Here is a 21,755-nt window from a genome sequence, read left to right on the forward strand (position 1 = left end):
TTTTGATGATTCTCTCTCTCTCTCTCTCTCTCTCTCTCTCTCTCTCTCTCTCTCTCTCTCTCTCTCAACATTATGATTGGGTTAGCTTGGGGACTTTTTTCTAACGTTTAAGTTTACCTGTTTTTTTGTGCTTTCTATTTTTAAACCGCTTTCTGAAGAAAAATAAAACTTGCCTGTTTGTTTGGTGTTATATGCTGCTGATTGTGTGTGTGTGTGCCTCAGTGGGAAATACAGTGTGGTATACGACGATTGTGACACCGGGGGGCATGAGGTTGTGCTTCTTGGCAGTACGGGGTGAGAACGAAAATAATCACCACGACAAACACCTTATGTCCATTTACTGTAGATGTGTGTGTCTGTGTGTGTGTGTGTGTGTGTGTGTGTAGTGGTTACTGATAACACCTCTGGTACCCAGAAGTCCCTCCCCCTTGGTGCCCTGCACCTCCCTCCCGCAGTGCTTCCATACATCGCTCGTGAAACCTCGTGAGTTTTTCTTCGGCCGGCGCCTTGCTGCCTGCCTCTGACTCATGTGGCCGTGAACTTGGTGAGAGTGTGTGGCCTGAGTGGAGCGTGATAGTAGTATGGCGAGGTGTGGTGTTGGTGTACTGGTGTGCTCGCGTGGCGGCGCGCCAAGGTCCCCACGCCGCTGGCACGCGCCCCGGTCGCGCGCCCAGCCACGCGCCGACGCTACTTGCCATGTCTTGCCAACTTAGCGACTTGAATGCGTTCAAACCATACGCACTTAGCAATTTTTCACTTAAAATGTTAGTGATTCACCTAGATGCATCCTTTATTTCTCACCAGGTGTGCACTTTTTGCCGTGTAGGGACGTGAGCGTCGTGCCGCAGTAAGACGAAGGTCCTTGTGAGCGTCAGGGCCGGCGATCACCTGGCGGTGTGGGCGTGGCCTAACCCGCCGAGGTTACAAATAGAGGGGCTACGAATTTTAAGGTAGTTAGTAGAGGTCCGCCACTCGTGCCGCACGCGCCAGTACCGCAGGATGTCGGCCACCACCACACAGCGTTTGGTGCCTATCAGGCCGTCCCCACACAAGGGTGTTACTGTTACCAAGGGCGTGACAGTCATCACCACCACCACTTCTCCAGCCACACTGACGCCACCCAAGACGGGAATCAAAAGGAAATTATCTGAACCAAGTCCTGAGCCTGTGAAGTGTAAGAGACGCATCAACTTTGGCGTCGGATACGTTGTGTCGCCAGCGCCCGTGGCAGTGGCGCGCCGCAATGCACGAGAGAGGAACCGCGTGAAGCAAGTCAACAACGGGTTCGCGACGCTCCGGCAGCACATCCCCGGAGCTGCGAAGGCCAAGAAGATCAGCAAAGTGGAGACCCTCAAGCAGGCAGTGGACTACATCCGTTCCCTGCAGGAGCTGCTGGAGGACCACGACGCCCTCATGCTGAACACCAACAATCTGGTCAACACCTCACAGGCTGTCTCCTCGCCCAGGGCGCCTTCACACCCCTACACCAACGCCGTGGCGCCCACCTCAGCCCTTTCTCAGACTCAGTACAGAGTTTTACAGTACCCAAGTTACTACTACAGCGAGAATGTGTCCCCAGTGGCGGCGTCAGTGTATCCGATGAGTGCGGCTTCTGTGTCTCCGACCTGCAGCGATGCTGCTGCTTCTCCGACGCCCTCCTTTGACTCTGCCATCTCCGTTACGGAGGGCACAGCGACAGTGACCAGCAACGTGACGAGTGTGTTCTCCCCTGTGAACAACACCACTACCACCACCACCGCCACCACCACCCTCCTGGACCCTCTAGATTCCCTGGAAACCTACGACCCTGCCAACACTCCTGAGGACGAGGAGCTGCTCGACGCCATCGCACTCTGGCAACAGTGCCAGTAGCAGGTCAGTGTTCAGGAGCCGTGCTTGCTCATGTTGAGGGCGACTTGTGTGTATTCAAGTATTACAGAAGCTATCTAGCAAAATGGGAGATGTAGGTAAGATGGGTTGAAGTACATAGTTAGGTGACCTAATGGTAGCAGTAGTATAGCATAAAACGTAAAAACAAGAATAGTACGTAACTTGAAATGTAGTAAATAATTGTGTGTGTTTTGGGTAATACACTAGAAAATATGGAGCACGAAGATCGAGAATTGCAGTAGTGTAAAAAGCTTTATACGAAAATTAATATAGCATTTGTGGTGTGCTTAAGTTCAAGTTCTCTGTGAAGCGAACACACGTGTCGCAAACTAATGACTCGTGAACACGATTGGCGTTAATATAATGCAACAACGAAAGTGAAAGTTACACGCTGGGACACGAGGTTGTACTACGTACTACGGAACGAAAGTAAGAGTTGACCAACAAGACGACAGTGAGAGTGGCGTAAGGGATGAGAGTCGGTCTTGGGAAGATGCTCACTGCCATGATTCTTGCATAGTAACCGTGGCACGCCTGCAAGATACGTGCAGGAAGGCGAGCGGTGGAGAATAAGCCTGTTGTAGTGTAGATTGAGAGCAGTGCTCATGGCATACGCTACGCAGCAACGCCACGCCCGCGGCAAGAAGTGGTGTGAGGAGCAGGCAACCCCCAAACAGGAGCTGTTAAAACACACCCGCAAGTCAGATGATCCGCTTTCCTCCCGACCACAAGCACACGACTCTCAAACGCTTCCACCGCAACATTGCTGACTTTTTTGCTCTTCCTCACATCAGTGTGATGAACACCACATGCAAAACACAACTCCCAAATCAGTTAATCTACATTGTAGTGACATCACCTCATCAGTCAGTTCCTTCCTGCTCCTATTCAAGGCCAAGAGTAAGTCTCTGTTAGTGTCTATCTCCTGGCCTTCCTCCTATTGAGATATGAATGAAGACGGAGAGAAGGAAGGAGAGGTAGAGTAGAAGGCGCACCGGTCCCTAACTCCCCTCCCCAGACGGTCTAATCCCTGACCAGTGGACAGTCACGACTTCCACCCCCCCACCTATCCCCGGGGACTGGCTTCCGTTCTAAAGAGAAAGTGGAATTTGGTCAGCTACTGAGTCTCCCGTCATCTTTATCTCGCCTGGCCTTCCTGTTGGGGTGGTATGGTGATAGCAAGCCTGGGGATGCTTATAAGAGGACGGGTTGCTCAAGCGCATGACAAGAATTCGTGTTATACTTCATTTTTCAGGTCATGGAAGGATAAAGTAAGAGATGATAATGTAGTCATTGTTTTCGTCCCGTTGGATTTGTTGGAGATTTCAACGATATGGTAACGAAGAAGCTCTCTCTCTCTCTCTCTCTCTCTCTCTCTCTCTCTCTCTCTCTCTCTCTCTCTCTCTCTCTCTCTCTCTCTCTCTCTCTTAGTCCATTTTTTCTTCCCTCTTTTCCTTTTACAATCCCTCCTGTTTTTTTCTTTTCTCTTTCTCCACCATTCCCTGTTTAATATATATATATATATATATATATATATATATATATATATATATATATATATATATATATATATATATATATATATATATATATTTAGTCTTCCTCTCCTACTCCAGCCTCCCCCCCATCTCTCTCTCTCTCTCTCTCTCTCTCTCTCTCTCTCTCTCTCTCTCTCTCTCTCTCTCTCTCTCTCTCTCTCGCAGCTGTAACAGTCCAGGCTCCACCAGTATCGCGGCGCCGTGACCTGCCCACCGCTTCCTTCTTCCCTTGGCCAAAAGCTAAATTTCAGGAAAAAGCAGCCCCGGGCGGACCCGTAAGCTCCATCAACGGTCCGCCTTTGTGTGGCGCCTCCCGGGTGGCCGCCCCGCGCACGCTGCTCAACAACATATGTGCCCACATAAATTTTGGTCATATTTTCCCAAAGGACTGCTGACCGAGCTACGTGGGAACTTTGGGAAACTGTACCATCTGTCTGTTTCCGTCTGTCTAAGTTCCATTTTTTGATACAGGAATGAGTAGGTAACTGACAGATTCACATACAAAAAAATAAAAAGATTGACGAATACAATTAAATAGATACTATTAAATAAATATTAAACACTTTATACTTCAATATAATGATTTTTTGTTGCTCTTGGCGAGTCTCTTCTACAGGTAAATGATAAGCAATTGAGTAGCCATACCTGTGTTTCAAGACAGGCATAATCAGAGTTCTAACCATTCTTCTCAAATAGTTGTTGTTTTCTTTCTCTCTATTTCTCTCACTCTTTCTATCGGGACCAAAGCAGAACCCATATCTCCCCAGGGAGCGTGAAGCCTTCCATTCCTCCATCATCCCTCCCCCCAAACCCTCTTCCCTTCCCCATCCCTCCCTCCCCTTTTCCCCATGACCGCTCCCAAGTCCCAACCCTCTCACTTCCCTCTCACCCTTCATGGACAACCCTCACGTGCCTTCATGCCTCCTCCTCTTCCTCCTCCTTCTGAACTCCACCCATCCCAGCACACTCATTTCCCTCTCACCAGGCTCTCTCTCTTCCTCTGCCTTTCCCTCTCACCTCTCAATGGCCGCACTTTCACCGTCTCTCCCTTCCACACCTAATAAAAGGCAGCATCGGGAAGAAGAGCGAAATCCGGTTTGCATTCATTTGTGAGTACGTTAGGGAGGATGTTAGTGAGAGAAAGAGATAGAGATATGGATCGTAGTGATAAGCCTCTTGATGATAAGGTCTCTGTAATTTAAACATCTCATTATCTTTTTTTCCTGTCTCTTTCTATTTCCTAGTAATTCGTAAAGTTATCTTTTTTCCCCTTTCAACACGTAATTACAGGGATTTCCTGTTGTATATAAACGAGTGACGTAGGTGGGTACTCTCTCTCTCTCTCTCTCTCTCTCTCTCTCTCTCTCTCTCTCTCTCTCTCTCTCTCTCTCTCTCTCTCTCTCTCTCTCTCACCATCAGTCGGCACACGTCCCTCGCCCCGCCCAACCACAAACACTTCTGCGAAAGAATGTCACAATCCATAATTTTCTTGCTTCCAGTATGAGAATGTGCGTGCTTTGTTTGATTTAAACGTCTTTTTTACGCGCATAATGGGCTGGATGACACACACACACACACACACACACACACACACACACACACACTCACACGCACGAGACCAGTGACCTAACGCCGATAAATGTTGCGCATAAGACCGTCACTTCCTCGGGCTATGAGGGGACTATAGGGTGCGATTATGATGAAGAGGGGTGGGGGGGGGGGTCGAAAGTCAAGCTAATGGGGCTGGGGACAGGAAAGTTCTGGGCAGGTGGAGTAAGAGGTGGAGGAGAAATCACGAAGCACAAGGAGCAGCTAGCAATTGTTCCTCAGTCAGGGGCAGAATGCAAATAACTCCCCATTGATGTATTCAGTTTTCTTTGATCTTCAATTGAGCTGAGGCTGGCAGGCCGTGCGTGGAGGAGTGCGTAGCCTTCCTCCTCATAACGTCCCACTCACGCAAACTCAGCCCTTCGCCAACAGCTCCACAGGAAAAGAAAGGAAAGAAAACGGAACAAAAGGAAAAGACTGGGAGCCCCAACTTCCGTAACATCTTTTTTTCTCTCTTCTGAACTAATATTTCCACGTGGAGCAATGCGTTGAATGTATAATTGCTTTTTTTTTTTTTTTGCCATCTTCCCCCGCGAGGCAGCCACCCAGGCGAAGATGTCCAGGAGATGAAACCTGAGCGAGGCGGGGCCCGAGGGTGGTGGTCGCGGGGACGGGTTCGAACGCGGCGGTAATCACTGGAGCGAAGTAGTGCAGTGGGCCGTATCCCGCCAGACTCCCGCTTTTGTCCCGCGGCCGCCAGAGCCACGATAACCAACACCGCCGCCCTCCCCGGCCCCCTCCCCTCCTCATCGTGTTTGGGCCACGATTCCAAAATTACAAAGAACTATGTGCAAATCTCGTCTGAAAATACGTCGTGCGAGAACGTAGATGATGCAACGCATCAAGTGCGCAGCGGCATGAGCCATTAACCCTGCTTGGCAACTCGCATTTGTGAGCAACCAACCCCCATCTGTAGTTCTATCCCCAATAACCCCCCCTCCCCTCTCCTTCCCGCCTCCCTCCCTTCACGCAGCTCCTCGTCCCAACCCTGCTCTATGGACACGTTTGTGCTGCTGTGGAAGAAACGGAGATTAGATCTGATATGGATTTATGCTCAGGTACATTTATGACGAGTGTGCTGGGCCTCGCGGGCGGCTGGCCAGGATCGCCACTTCTCCCTGCTTGAAATTTCCGTGAGGATGCGCCGCTCTAACGGTGTTTCCCCGTACCGCCGCGAACTTTTCCCTCCGCCAACTCGTCTTTTGTAAAACTGGAAAATATAATTCTGTCCATTGAATGCGGCCATTGAAACGGGCCACGCTTTGGAGAAATTCAATTCAATGCCGTCTAGACAGCCGGGATAAGGGGCGAGAGGGAACTTTTGATGGAAAATTTTTATCTGTATAATATTTGATATCCAGCGAAGAGTGTGAGTGAGGTGCAGCTTTATATCTATAGGACTGAAGGACACTGAAAAAGGAATGAAGAAAGGTAAAGGATATGAATTACAAATTTCACAACTAACAAAAATATTTCTTTCTTTCACAGATTCTGCAAGTGGAGAAATCTAGTCATGCTTTTCCAATACCATGTTCTACTGGTCAGCTCGCTCTCCGATCCGTCTGTATCACACCTATGACTCAGAGGACCCCGCCCCACACACCCAGGCGCCACCCCGCACGGGCCTTCACGCTCAAGCTCTCCTGAAGAAGCTCACTCCTGGCCACAGCTCCACTAAGCCTCCGCTGAACGTGGACCTCATATTGAGAAAGGAGGAAGTGCTGCGTCAGTCCTCCTTGTGAATGCTCCACGTGACTGCCCTGGTGTTCCTACTTCGCCTAAATGCAGCTACGTCTGGAAGGAAGCCCCTGCCCTCCACACGGCTTCCCGGCAGCTAGATAAAGCCTCGAGATACCGCCAGCCCTCAGCCGTCTCTGAAGAAGGAAGAGGGGCTCCCACTTTCTAATGCTAATAATAACCGGTGAGTTTGAGATGAAAGGGTCCCAGTGCATCCCAGACGATGTGCTCAATGGGCGGGTTGAATTGGCATGAGCCGTGACGTAGCTACAGTTCCCAGGCCGGGGATTGTACTGTGCTGCTGCCACCTGATTTAAATTGCTAGTGAGGCTTACATGATCCCGCGCTTAATGGCTTGGAATAGTGAGTCTTGCGTCATGGGCCTAACTCACATAGAAGGGGAGGGGGAGAAAAGCTTTAGAGGGACAGAAGGAGAAAGTTTTTTTTTTTTTTTAGCGTTATTTTAACCTAAACATTAAACAGTAATGTTACTTTAAATTCTCACCAAACTTGACGTGATCTATTTAAAAGTCTCTTACGGCTGCTTTAAAAAGAAAAAATATATAGTAGGAAAAACAGTACTACACATATTCCCTTACATACCAGCGCACCATCATCATGTCACAGCGTGGTGGTGGTGGTGGTGGTGGTGGACCGTTCCTGATGGCAGTATTAAGTCGCTCTGTTCCCGTGACGGCAGGTTAGGGTCGTCCCTCACACAATGACCTGCTCCTAAAGCAATCAGGGCTATGTTTACCTTTGCCGGCGGGAAAGTAAAAGAGGGAGCGAAGCACAGAGTCGCGTGGGAGGGAAGGGAGGGCGGCGTGATGGACATCCTTGGGACATCATACATTATTCATTGTGTCACATGTGATTCTCTCTCTCTCTCTCTCTCTCTCTCTCTCTCTCTCTCTCTCTCTCTCTCTCTCTCTCTCTCTCTCTCTCTCTCATACAGCATCCTACATCTCTGCACCTTCACTAACCAGCTCTCTCTCTTTCTTTCCAGGACGTCCCACACAGATCTCCTGACGCAGTGCTGCAAGAAGCCTCACCCGTTCTCTCACTCACGACTCCACCACCACCACGACCGGAGGGAGAACAATGTGCCCGAAGAACAAGGAGCCGAGGAGCACAGGAAAACAAAGGAACAAACTACTCAATCAACAAGGCCTCGGAGAACAAAAGGAAAACAGGAGGAAGAAGAGAGGCCCGGCCGGAGTCTGCCTTGGTTGTACACATACACGCACACACACACACACACACACACACACACACACACACACACACACACACACACACACACACACACACACACACACACACACACACACACACACACACAGGAAGCATGGCAAGATAATCACCTCAGAATCTTAAGACTGTCGGGGTGAACTCACATAATTTACTATACTATATCATATCCTTTCATATAGTTACTCCTTTTTTTTTTTATTTGCGGTTTGTGAATGTCTAGTCAAAAGTACAGCAGAGCATAATGAAGACATGATATGCTTACGCCAAAGCCCCCGCTATGCCTGGGCGCCGCGACCTTGCCTGGCTCCCACGGCTGGCATCACGAGGGAAGCACGGAAGTTGTGCTGAGTGACGCCAGCCTCAACTAACCAATATTAACAGGAGTCGTGCGTGCGGCAGGGTGGGTTGTGATCTCCTGGCCTGCTAGTCAGTCCAGCCCCTGACACCACCCCACGGATGCCGCACGCCCAGGGCCGCCCCCAGATCCCCAGGCTGGCGGGGAAGACCTAACACGTAATCTCCCGGTCGGTACAGCCGCCGGCCCTAGCGTCGTAACCACACAGACCAAAACGCAGCAGTATCGTCGTATATACCGTGAAAACACTTATTGCCCTCTGATTCCTTCGTGGTGATTCTCATCTTTTTTTTTAATTCCACATATATTTGTTACTAAAAAAAGATATATATATGAATGTATTCTACGCGCTTCTTAACCAGTCGCAAACAAGCCTTCCCTCCGCCGTGCTTCCGGAGCGAGGCGCGGCTCCTAATGCTTCCAAAACTACTTATGTGCCTTTTATTGCCTTATCTTTGTTGACTAACCTTTTTGGAATGTTACGCTGACTCTTTGATCGATCTCCTGTTGTCGTGACCCTGTACTATAGTCTAGCTGTTATGATCTCCTAATGCTCAAGCCCCGAAAGGGTGCGTGATCCTCTCATTCGAAAAAAGACTCAATCAGTATTGCATTAGTGTTAAGAATTTATCGCCGCGCAGCACATAGCCAGCCTGCCCCCTCTCCCCCCTCGCTGGCTCCTGCGCGCCGCCTGTAGGTTTGGGCTGTAGGCATTTCACACACACCTTCAAACCAGTACAAGTTTGGCATTCCAGTAACTGATCATTATATCCTGTATTTATAAGATGTACAAAATGTCTACATCCATTCCATACAAAGACGTAAATTAAATGAAGACAAAACGATACATTATTATTATTATTATTTTTTTTTTCATGTTCGTCCGATATTCATTCCTAATACATGGACGATTGTATCCACATCTTATACCCTCCACAATCAGAATGCATGAGACACGTCCACGCATTCCCTACGTACATGAACATTCCACGCCCTCTGTGGTACTACATAGTGTATAGTATTACGCCCGCATCATTGTTGCATTATTTTTTTAACATGTTACTCCTCTATTATTGTACCCACACCAACTGTTCTCGTCTCGGGGCCCTCCTGACCCTGGCCCCTCCTCTATAGGCCTGCCCACACCCAAAGGACGCACTAATGACCCATGAAAGGAGTGCTCCAGGCCTCCATGCTTGGGTTCGTGGCCTTCCATTTAAACTTTAGTCCTTTTGGGTTTTGGGGCAAATGATTCTTGTTGTGTTTCTGGCAAGGGTGTACATACTGTATAGAACTTTTATATGTATGCATAAGCTTTTGTTAAAATAAAGGCGATGCTTTATTATGAAAAAGAATTTAAGTTATATTCTTACCCTGTTTTCCTGTGTGTGCGTGTGTGTGTGTGTGTGTGTGTGTGTGTGTGTGTGTGTCTGGCTGTCCTTGTAATTTCCTGCTTAAAACAATACATTCACTTTCCTAATGCCTTCCTTATCTTCCTTCAATCTCTCTCTCTCTCTCTCTCTCTCTCTCTCTCTCTCTCTCTCTCTCTCTCTCTCTCTCTCTCTCTCTCTCTCTCTAAGCGCCCTCCAGCAACTCATTCACCACTACAGATCACCCTTTACTCTCTTCCTGCCTCTCCTGCGAATACACAGATAAAACACACATACGGAAAACGCAAATCCTCCAACACACACTAGACAGAACCAAAAACAGAAGGTAAATAAGTAGACATTGGTGTTTACTTAGAGGCAACAGCACCAAGAGAGAGAAAGAAAGAGAGAGAGACACCATGAACGACTCAGAAGGAAGGAGAGAGGGGGAGAGGAAGAGTGCAAAAAAATATAACCCGAAGCAGCTGTGTTATTCTTGGACTTGCGAGGAAATAAAAGGATTAAAAAAAAAAGGGGAAAAAACAAGAAAGGACTGATTTGAAATAAGGTATAATTTCCTGAAGAATGTCTAGTCGTGTGGGTGAGTGTCACTGGTGTGTGTGTGTGTGTGTGTGGGTGTGTGTGTGAGAGAGAGAGAGAGAGAGAGAGAGAGAGAGAGAGAGAGAGAGAGAGAGAGAGAGAGAGAGAGAGAGAGAGAGAGAGAGAGAGAGAGAGAGAGAGAGAGAGAGAGAGAGAGAGATAAATAACAATAACAACGCGATATTATTTATTTATAGTCACCTTTGTTTTATCCGTGACTCGCAAAAAAAAAACATGACAAAAAATACATGAACTGAGGGTTAAGGGCCTTCATTCGATCAACTTTTTACTGAACTTTTTTCATTAGCCATGGAAAGAAAAAAAAATCCTTCTCTCTCTCTTTCCTAGTTTTCTTTCGAGTCGGGTCTCGGATTTTAGTTTGTGGAGTAATAAGAAACTTTATAAATGGGAAAACAAACACCACAACTACGTATTACTTCCTTTATTAAGTTGTCATTGTTTTAACTATCACATTTTTAATGGTTATTATTATTATTATTATTATTATTATTATTATTATTATTATTATTAGCACTAGCACATAAGGAGACATGCAAACAAAGAGAGAGAGAGAGAGAGAGAGAGAGAGAGAGAGAGAGAGAGAGAGAGAGAGAGAGAGAGAGAGAGAGAGAGAGAGGAGGGGGTAAGGGTGGGAACAATGTCAATTAAATCATAATTAATGGCGTGGCGCTGGACGTGTTCAAAGATGTAATTGCTACGCCCTCTATAATACCTGTGGAACAATACTCTCTCTCTCTCTCTCTCTCTCTCTCTCTCTCTCTCTCTCTCTCTCTCTCTCTCTCTCTCTCTCTCTCTCTCTCTCTCTCTCTCTCTCTCTCTCCTTGTTCTTGTTTTTCTTGTTCATCCTCTTTAAACTTTTCTTCATCTCTCTCATCATTTGTGAAAGTATCATCCATTTATTTATGTTTCTTCATCCGTTTCGTGTTTCTTTTTCTCACGGTCTTCTTTCTCTTCTTCTCCTTTTCAACTTCCCGTTTCTTCGCCTATTTCTTCCTTTTTTCCTTCTTTCTTCCCAAACTCTTCTTCCTCAACCAAGTGCTCTGTTGTTCCTGGTTCTTTCCTACTCGTCTTTCCTTCCTTCAGACATTCCTCCAATCGTTATTTCCTCTATTTCTTCATCCCATTCCTCTTTCTTTGCTCCTCCTCCATCTTTGTTGCTTTACTTTCCTTCTTATCTTCGTTTCCCCCCCTCCCCCTTTTCACTCTCTCTCTGCGGCTTTACTTCAGCTTTTTTAAAATTGAATCTAACAAACTTGATTCTTTCCTCAACTTTCTAAATCCACAGATCCATCCTTACTTTACCTTGCCCTAGTTTTTATTTCTGCTTCTACTTCTCCTCCTTCTCTTCCTCTCTGTCTTCTCCTCTAGTTCTATCCCTTTCTCTTTGAAGAATACTTAAATAAGAAGCGCAGCAAAGAAAAAACGAAAAAAAAAAATTAACAAAGACGACAAGGACGCTTAAAAAAAAAAATACCACGCTCAGGTAAACAATAAAAAGTTGACGGGGTTGAGGTCAAAGGGACGGCGCTTGTTTTAGGTCAAGTTTACTGGTACAGAGGGTCATTACGGGTGCAAGTGGGTGGGTTGGTGGGTGGGTGGAGGTGTCTCTCTGCGTGTGTGTGTAGTGGTGACTGGGTGGGGCTGTCTGTATGTGTGTGTGTGGAGCAGGAGTGAAGTTTATATGTAGGGTGGGTAGGGGGGGTTGGTGTCTGTATGTATGTGGGAGAGAGTGGGAGAGAAGTGTGTGTGTGTGTGTGTGTGTGTGTGTGTGTGTGTCATGGCGGGATAAACAATCGTGGCCGGGGAGGACCAACATCCTGCCTGCCATTGTTCCCCATGAGGAGCCCCAATCTCGACCTTATGCCTCGACTGACAGTAATTCCTCGCCTATCAATAATTACTTGCTTTCAATGCCACGTTGTGTATTGATTTTATGGCGGCGAGTCACAGGCCAGACCATCATATACTTCCTTTCCTTTCCTTCACTCATACTCACACACCCACACATAACCACACCACAAAAGCACAAATAAAATGTGACTGAACTAAAAAAAAAAAAAAAAAACGTAGAAAAACCGTGAGCTGTATAAAATTCACATACAAGGACGCTCTGTGTGTGTGTGTGTGTGTGTGTGTGTGTGTGTGTGTGTGTGTGTGTGTGTGTGTGTGTGTGTGTGTGTGGTGTTGCCAGTACGTTCTGCTGCTGGGGTTTGTTGCTTGCTTGCTTGTGTTACTTGTGTTGTTTTAGTTCTGCTTTCGTGTTTATGTTATTGTTTTGGTTGCTTAATTGGTGTTGTAATTATTGCAATTGTTATTTTTGTCATTATTTTTATTGTTATTCTTGTCGTTAATGTTATTGTTATTCTTATCAGCATCAGCAGCAATAAATACTGGTACTGCTACTACTACTACTTTTTTTTTATTTATTTAATGAAGGAGGGGCACCGGCGAAGGGCAACAAAACTGCAATAAAAAAAAGACCCACTGAGGTGCCGGTCCTCGAACAGGGTCGAAAGCGGCAGCCAAAAATTACAGGATAAGTGTCTTGAAACCTCCCTCTTGACTACTACTACTACTACTACTACTACTACTACTGCTACTACTACCTTCTCACTTGCCGTTACTTAAATAGATGAATATTTATCCATCATAAAATTTATGGTTATTATTTTTTATGGTCATTGACAAATAATCGGAACAAACAATGCCCCGGTAATTATAAGAGAGAGAGAGAGAGAGAGAGAGAGAGAGAGAGAGAGAGAGAGAGAGAGAGAGAGAGAGAGAGAGAGGAGAGAGAGAGAGAGAGAGAGAGAGAGAGAGAGAGAGAGAGAGCAACTAAACCTGACTCATAATAGCAAAAGACGAACACTTCAACACAAGCATGGCGGCGTGTATGCTTTTCAGAGTTTTTACAAGTGGCAGGGATCAGACAAAGCACGTAAGCTAAACACAGACATTCCCAGAAACAGATGTTCCACGTACATGCGGCTTTCCGGAATAGAAAAACGAGCCATTACACGATTACGCAGCCCCTATTTTTGGCATCATTTCTACGGCTTAACCATCACCGCTCCAGTGGCCAGGCTGAAGGGGAATCATGTAAGAAAAAAGTTATGATTCTATTGAGTGTTGCTCACGTGAGGCTTTCTCGGTAGCTGGAGCGGCGCAGACGAGCGAGACGAAGCACAAAACAGAGGCTTCCCGACATGAGGCGTTTCCCTTCAATTAACGTCAATAGTTTTTTTTGTGCCACGGAGCAACGAGTGACGCGTCGGTGTGCGCTGGTGAGTGTTCCGGCCACTCAGGGCAGGGTAAGCTATTAGGTACAGAATCGTCTTTTCTAAGGGTTTTTGGCAGTGAATTGCAGCCTTTAATTATCCTATATGCTTTACTTTAGATTTTCTGTTAGCACAACATATAACGAGCACCGTCGTTAGGGTTATTAGGTCTGCTGCATCACCTTCTCCCTTTGTGTTAAGAGTAAAAAAAAGTGAATCATCAACAAGTGCTTCTCGATCCTTTTTGGACTTTAATCCTTTGGTAAGTAAAAAAAAAAAAAAGGTCACTCATCACAGAGTATAGAAAACACAACTGGTAATGACACAGAGATGAACAGCTGATTAAGATGTGCAGTGTTTTATATATGGTAGGGTCACACTCCTTACTTAAAAAATCAAGACCATATATGGAATCTAAAAATATGACGGAACCGCACTATCATGGACAATAACAACAGCGTGGCTTCACACAGTACCCACATTTGGAGGAAGGTTCTACAATTGCTACGTATATGGAACCTCGAAAAGTCCCACTGTGTTCTTAACGAAAATAAAAATAAATATATAAACAAAAAAAAAAAAAATATACTGAATGACCAGAAATTTAATGATGGCAAGAACAACGGAGTGACAACGCGAGGCTCGTTCAGCATGGCATCACCTTATTTGAACACTTGCACCTCCGTACATGTTCCCTCCCACGACACCAACTGTAGCTCTCCTTGTACTTGATTCTCCAAACAACGTAAAACCCGACCCTAGTCCTTTGAACCCGTCCCTCCCTCCAGACCTCAGCCCCTTAAACCAGTCCCTCCCTCCAGACCACATCCCTATGGCGCGGCTTCCCCCAAATGTTACAAGAGAAGCATTGAAATAGTTACACTGAGGTGCAAAACTGTAAACCAAGAACGCAATTTGATCTGGGAACTGAGGACACGCCTGTACATGTTTGCGTGCGAGGAGAGAATAACCTCATAGCTGGAAGAGCGGTAGGGACTGATGACATGAGGGAAAGAAGAGGGTAGTTATGAAAGACTGACCAGTGCTGTGCTATGGTTTAGACACTGGTGGTAGTGACTCGGTAGGATACAGCTTCAATTATCGATATTGCGGTATTTTTTCTTGAATGTGCGAGTGTGTATGTCGGGATGAGGGCAGGGAAGGGAATCCAGTTTAAACTAGCTTGTATATAATACCCTTTATCTGTATGAGTGTACGTATGTATGTGTCGCTGTGAACGTGCCTCTCTATGCTGATATGTAAACACATTTCAGTGTATCCAGCGTTCTCCATCTTGTATTTATGTACTTAATGCCTTATTTACTTACTTATGTGAAAGCGTGTTACTCTGAGAGTGTGAAAGTGTGTGTGTGTGTGTGTGTGTGTGTGTGTGTGTGTGTGTGTGTGTGTGTGTGTGTGTGTGTGTGTGTGTGTGTGTGTGTGTGTGTGTGTGTGTGTGTGTGTGTGTGTGAAGAGAGAGAGAGAGAGAGAGAGAGAGAGAGAGAGAGAGAGGAGAGAGAGAGAGAGAGAGAGAGAGAGAGAGAGAGAGAGAGAGAGAGAGAGAGAGAGAGAGAGAGAGAGAGAGAGAGAGAGAGAGAGAGAGAGAGAAACCCGAAATTAAAAGTCCCACAAGAAAAACACCACTAGCACTTCAATATGCAGTTTTAAATTCTAGATGGCTTTGAGAAGGTGTCGAAACTTATGATCACTGGGCGAAGGCAGCTAAGACAGAATCACACAAATCACAAAGTAAAAGGTTCACCAACTACTGCCATACCCTATCATCTTCTTTTTATTGACCAAACATAGACTAGTTAGTGTTCTGTGCCTTCACATTCTCACGCTACAGGTAAAGCTATCAATAATCAATTAAGGTTATTTTTTGTTTTGTACACCAACATTTAATCTATTTCTCATTCACTAGTATTATTTCTACTTTTTTTTCCCTTTTTTGTAAGAAGTTAAGGAAATTGAACCCATGGGAACTAGTACCAAAATACGAGTCTGCCGAGAATGTGATATAGTAGTACTGCGCCCCAAGGAAGTTGTCAGAGCTGCCATTGCCGCCTCCACGGGATAGTTAATGAGGTTAAATGTTAGTCTTGTCTTTTACCGCAGGTTAAGAGTGCTTTTTTTTTTTTATTTATAGTTTATCATTTAATAGCTCATTTCAAGATCTTTTTGTAGCTAAATGTAGAGAATTCTTTAGACAGTTCATATTTGCTGCATTTTTCCCCACAGGTTAAGAATATTTTAGGTAATAGTTCAAGAGTATAATACCTTAAGTTATAGCATTTTAGTGGCAGGTAAATATAACTGTATTTTGTAGACAGGTTCTACTTTTAACCTAGGTGAGTTGTGTCGTAAGATTAACTAGATATCTAAGGATGGATGATATTTTGGACAGCCTTGGCTTCATTATTCTCAGGGAAGTTTTAGTTAGAGGCTAATCTATATAACATTTTAAACAACAGTGGCTCATTTTATCTTTAAGCGCCTATAGCAATTTGGTAACTATGTTCAATTTTTTTTATTCTCTTGCCATATTACATTTTCTACGGTAACATTACTTTTATAAACATTTTTAGTTAAGTTGCTGTATAAATGTGAAAAGATGTCCTCAGTTTTGCCAAGCGTTATATTGACTGCTGAAGGAATTTTTATTTATTCATTTATTTATTTATTTATTTATTTATTTTATTTTTTTTATTTTTTTGTACAAGAAGCAAACCAAAAGCTAGGAAAATAATTGGTGTGTTACTTTAACTTTCTTTAAATATTAACTGATAGGCTGGAACAGATTTGGATAGATTTAATTTTGTTACTACGTATTTCTAATAATACCATCGACTGCGTTCTTTATGGTTAAACTGATCCTTGCATTAATATATAAATGAGAAAATAATGTATTTACCAAAATCATAATGAAAACAAAATCAGGAATAACAAAGAATCTTAAAACAAAAAAGAAAAAGCAGGATTAAAAACTTGTCATTACACTAATTGCTAAATAAAAAGAAAAGAACTTTACCAAAATCACAATAAGAATGAAATCGTGGAAAAAAAGACAAAGAAAACAATACGAAGAAATTATATAAGAAACCCGCCAGACTGAAAACAAAACAACGATAAGACAAATACAAAAATGACGGTGTAAACTGAAAAATAAAATGACTAAGATATATTTCCACAGTCATTATTGAGCCACACACAACAACCCGAAGCGCTGTATACACCACGGAGCAACACGACTCTATAATCAGCAGAGAACCAAGGTCATAATGCGGTCTGATAAAACATCGTTAAAAATGTGGGCGCAATTTTTAAGCGCTGGATAACGGCGGTACGAATTTTGTATAATCTTTTCTCATGGTGATCAGCTTTGGCCCTCGAGTCTTAGTGGTTATCCGAGGAAACCTGCAACTCGTCAGCCTCCGGGAATCTGTTTTTGCCTCTGGTCTTGCAATAATGTAGATAATATGATGCCCGCAAGTCTTGAATAACACCATAAATATTCATGGCACTCTTGGAAACCTCAGATAATTCCCAAGTTAGTTCCAGATAACGATAAAATTTTTATGGGTTTTGGATAATCTCAAATAATCCAGCATTACACTTTTTGATAACCCCATGAATACCTCAGTCATAGTAACTGTACCCTGAGAGAATCCGCACGACACTCTTGGATAACCGGAGATGATTCGCATGATAGTTTCGGAAAACCTGATAAAATTAGCGTGGAAATTTTGTATAATACCAAAAAATCCACAAGACAGTCTTGGATAGCCTTAGATAATCCACATTACACTTTTGATAACCTTTCGATCCCTCATGATAAGTCTCAGGCTACTTAATGAATCCTTCATAACAATCTGAGATAACCTTGGATAACTAAAACAAATCAACATGAAAGACTTGATTAAAGAAATCCCTCATGAGAGCCTTGAATATCCTCTAAGAAACTGTAATGGCCGTCTTTGACACCCTCATAAATACTTTATGACACTCTTGAATCATATCGAAAAATCCCCATGACAGTCTTGCAAAACCTCAAAATAATTCAGCATGACAGTCCTAGATAACCTACAGAGATCTACATGACAGTGACAAATAACATAGATCCTTTCAGCATGGCAGTCCTGAGTCTTCATCATTCCTTCTGATAGTCTTAAACAACCTCAAAAGTCACAAGCAAAATCCTAACACTCTCATGAAAGACTCGTATAACCTCAAAAAAACCTAATGGCATTCTCAAATAACCTCAATAACACTCACCCTCCCGCGCATATCAGCACAGAACAGTTAGCACATGTGGGCTTGGTTCTCCTTCTTTTTCTGTTTATATATATTTTTTTCTCGTTCTCTGCGCGGTGGGGTAGTCAGGGAGGGTGATGGATGGCGACTGCTGACGCGCTGTGCACACACTCGACGCACCCTAATTGTGTTTAGGAGTCAGAATATTTAACCAAGTCCTACTAAGTTCGGACAGGCTGTAGTGCAGGACGGCAGGCCAGGAAGCTCAGCTCAACGCAGGCCGATCAGAACCGAGGTAAACCTGTAAATATAATACATTCAGTCCTCTGTAAGTTTATATACACTCTATAATTACTTCAAAGCTTTATAAGTTCTTAGTTATGCTTCATACGAGATTCGACAATGACTAAGCTGATTCGTATGTAAATGATTGGTTTCTCACCTCATAACAGTGCGCAGTCTGGAGTGGCAAGTGTGGTCGGTGCATTACTCTTTTCGCGGACTGATTTTGAAGAATAGACGACCCGGTGAAAGTTGCTGGAGCACTTGTTTGCTGAAGATTTTCACTTCTACTTACGCGTTGTCTTATGGGTAAAGGTGTGTGTGTATGTGTGTGTGTGTGTGTGTGTGTGTGTGTGTGTGTGTGTGTGTGTTTTACCATGATAGGAGTGAGTGTGAGTGGAATTGTATACTGAAACCTTCTACGGGGGTGGGGAAGGGTACGCTATAATGACTATGTTTGTACGAAGACGCTCATTATGGTAGTTGCCTCATCGCTGCATTCGTCTCAGCAGCTCTCACGCCAAGTGAACGTGGTGTTATGAACTCTGTGCTACACAATGATACTTTCCTTTGAGGTGGTGGACAGTTACCTGAAGTGCAGCCCAAGGTGCGTGTTGCCGTGCATTATGACCTTTACGAAGAACAAAATGAGCAGGTAGAAAATAATGATAAGGTCACGGTATTCGGTGTTCACAGCATCCCTGAGGCTCAATACGGTCCCTTCCTCTGCACACAAGTGGTGAGTGATTGGGGTGATGCGCATGACACCGCGTCTCCCGGCCATCATGACGCATCACTCACAACGAGTCGTATAATTTTCATTCTTCATGCCGAGGTTGTATACTTGACACTATTGTGTCCAACTGTGTATGCAACAGTCTTTATTGTAATAAAATTCTAGTGTTTGAATGAATAATGATCGTGGAAACCGTCTAAACCTTTATTATTGCGGCTTTCATGTTTCACGTTATAGTTCTATAAATAAAGATACAAATCCAAAATGTTCCATACATTACATAAAATTCATATATATATATATATATATATATATATATATATATATATATATATATATATATATATATATATATATATATATATATATATATATATATATATATATATATATATATATATATATATATATATATATATATATATATATATAAGGACATAAATGTTCTTTCCCACTTTCAGTTTGGACTTCCCACCCATGAGGAAGAGCTGCATGTTGAATGCAGTATGCACTCAAGGGAAAATATTTTCATATCATGGTCATTCACTCACGCTGATTGCTAACCAAGTCTGCGGCGCCACCATCGAGTGTGGCGTGATGGTGTATTGTGAAGGACAATAAGCTTTGATCGTTTACATTTCCTCAGCAGCATCGTTAATGGAATCAGATAAGTGAACCTCTTAGCAAACTTCCCAGGGTTTATATTTTTTTGGGGGGGTTACTGCGACTAAGGAGAATAGCAATAGAAACTCTGAAAAGTATCTTAAAATAATAATCTAAAGTTGAAATTGCATTTGCAGATTTCTCATCTCCAACAAAGTCTATTTACTGTTACAACATTCAGACAGGCTCCGGTGCTACTAATCTCAGGTCTAGCGAATCAAGGTGGCGGTTCTTGTCTGCCTGGCACTGAGAGGTGAGATCACACATCCTTCCTAACATTTTTCGGGTAGCGGAGGACGCCTGGGGTCAGAAGGCGGACGCAAAAAAAGTGTTCTGCACACAAGTGGTGCACGCCTCGAGGCTCCCGCTGCTACCGGCCCGTCACACACCGTGATTTCATTCCCTGTATTGCGTGTTGGCTTCCTCAGATCTACATGTCGTTTCAGTTACCTAACAGACATAGGTGACGTCAATATCAGTCTTTAATTAACAGCACTCTACATTTGTCTTAATACATGTTTAAAAATGTTAAATAAACAAGATTACCTGTACACATGTATGCATAACAAAGCAATTAGAACAGTTATAACAAGGCTGATAATTTTCTTACAGATATTGACCTCAATAACGAAAATTCTTGAACTCTGTAAACATTTATACAGACAGAATTCCATCAAACATTCTCAGATACTGTGTGTGTGTGTGTGTGTGTATGCGTGTGTAAATGAATCCGAGAAAGTACGGAGGGGCTCAGTAAGGTAAAAGGTTTCGAAACCATCCGATGCTTTAAACAACCGTTCCGAAGTTGACATATGAAGCACACCAGTAACAGCGGGGTAAGGGAAGGATGGAATGAGTGGGTGACGGAGATAATTGACACAGGAAGATCTATCACGTGAGAGAGAGAGAGAGAGAGAGAGAGAGATACTTGACCTTGAAACGTGCTGTTTGGCCCACCTCGTCTTGTCCCGGGCCTCCATTACCTCACATCACCACCCCCATCAACCCCCATCCGCCCACGGCCACCCCCGCCCACACCCGCTGGCCACGGACTGCCAACATGTCGCGCCCACAACATCAACACGCCCCAAGGCCCATCAAGGCTGACAGCATCACTCATATTGAAGATCCAAGGCACGGAGATAGGTTCACATAACTACACCAGTCTCTCTTGCTGACGAATCTCATTATCTTTTTTTTTTTCTGTTAACATTGTATATTTAATTTTTATATCAATCATTAACGTCACTTTTCTTTTTTTACCTAACTTAACGTAACGTAACTAAACTTTCATGTACAATCATCCAACTCATCCTCTAAGAAAATAAGTATTAGTGCGACAGTAATGATAAGCATCAGTGAAGTTTATAATAATTTAACATGTCGGAAAAAAGATGTAACAAACATCGAACAAACATCGAAAGAAACTAATGGTTCATATTCTTAAACAAACGCTTTGGGCTTTCATTACCGCTATTTTCAAAGACGGCAGAAATTACTAGTCTGGTTCTCATCTTTGTTCTGCCTACTGATGATGCAGAATCTTTGTTAAACTATCAGTAGGATCCCAAAAACATTCTTAAAATCCTAATAATCCTCACTAAAACTGAAAAGTTTGAGAAAGCTGCCCTAGTTTAATACATCCACAGGAACAACAACACTGCATTTATCTCCACTAAATAAAAGTTAGATAACTAATAGATAAATAACACTAAAAAATAATTACCCTAGCAAGCATTACTCACTGGTTCCTGCCGCCGCACATGGGTCATTCATAAACAAGAGACACAGCACAAGAGACACACCGCTTTCTGGAGGGTTGATCTGATGCCTCCTGCTTCACTTATATCCCTACAACCCGCCGGCACTCCACCACCCACGTGACTGCTACTGCTGCCCATCCTCCTGCCAACCCCCTCGCACGCCATCTTTCATCTAAATATTAGACGTCCAACCTTTTATGTTTAACGTGCTGGTTTTATATGAATCTTGCCCGTGAGTTAAAAAATAAAAAAATATATAACTAAAACGTAGATGAAATGTGAAATCAATCGCTACAAAAGAAGAATATTATAGTGTTTTTGTGTATCATTTGTTACAAGTTCAAATCCTGTGATTGTAAAAAGATATATGTAGGAAATGAATTATGGAAATGTTTTTAAATGATAT

General features: G+C 43.9%; 1 protein-coding gene and 1 long non-coding RNA gene across 3 annotated transcripts in view; one reads left to right on the forward strand and one right to left on the reverse strand.

The window, feature by feature from the left end:
• Nucleotides 1–21,480, reverse strand: part of LOC135114489 (uncharacterized) — a 47,709-nt gene extending 26,229 nt beyond the window's left edge. For both annotated transcript variants that reach the window (XR_010275518.1, XR_010275517.1), the window contains exon 1: nt 21,332–21,480. This is a non-coding gene — a long non-coding RNA (uncharacterized LOC135114489). The remainder of the gene's footprint in view (nt 1–21,331) is intronic.
• LOC135114193 (achaete-scute complex protein T4-like) lies at nt 932–9,737 on the forward strand. The gene is made up of 3 exons (XM_064029934.1): nt 932–1,875; nt 6,525–6,957; nt 7,780–9,737. Exon 1 carries the CDS (start codon nt 1,000–1,002, stop codon nt 1,870–1,872), a length of 873 nt encoding a protein of 290 aa, XP_063886004.1. The 5' UTR covers nt 932–999; the 3' UTR covers nt 1,873–1,875; nt 6,525–6,957; nt 7,780–9,737.
• Nucleotides 21,481–21,755: the final 275 nt, after the last annotated feature.

Source organism: Scylla paramamosain, chromosome 27 (genome assembly GCF_035594125.1).
Source record: "Scylla paramamosain isolate STU-SP2022 chromosome 27, ASM3559412v1, whole genome shotgun sequence".
Lineage (NCBI taxonomy): Eukaryota > Metazoa > Arthropoda > Malacostraca > Decapoda > Portunidae > Scylla > Scylla paramamosain.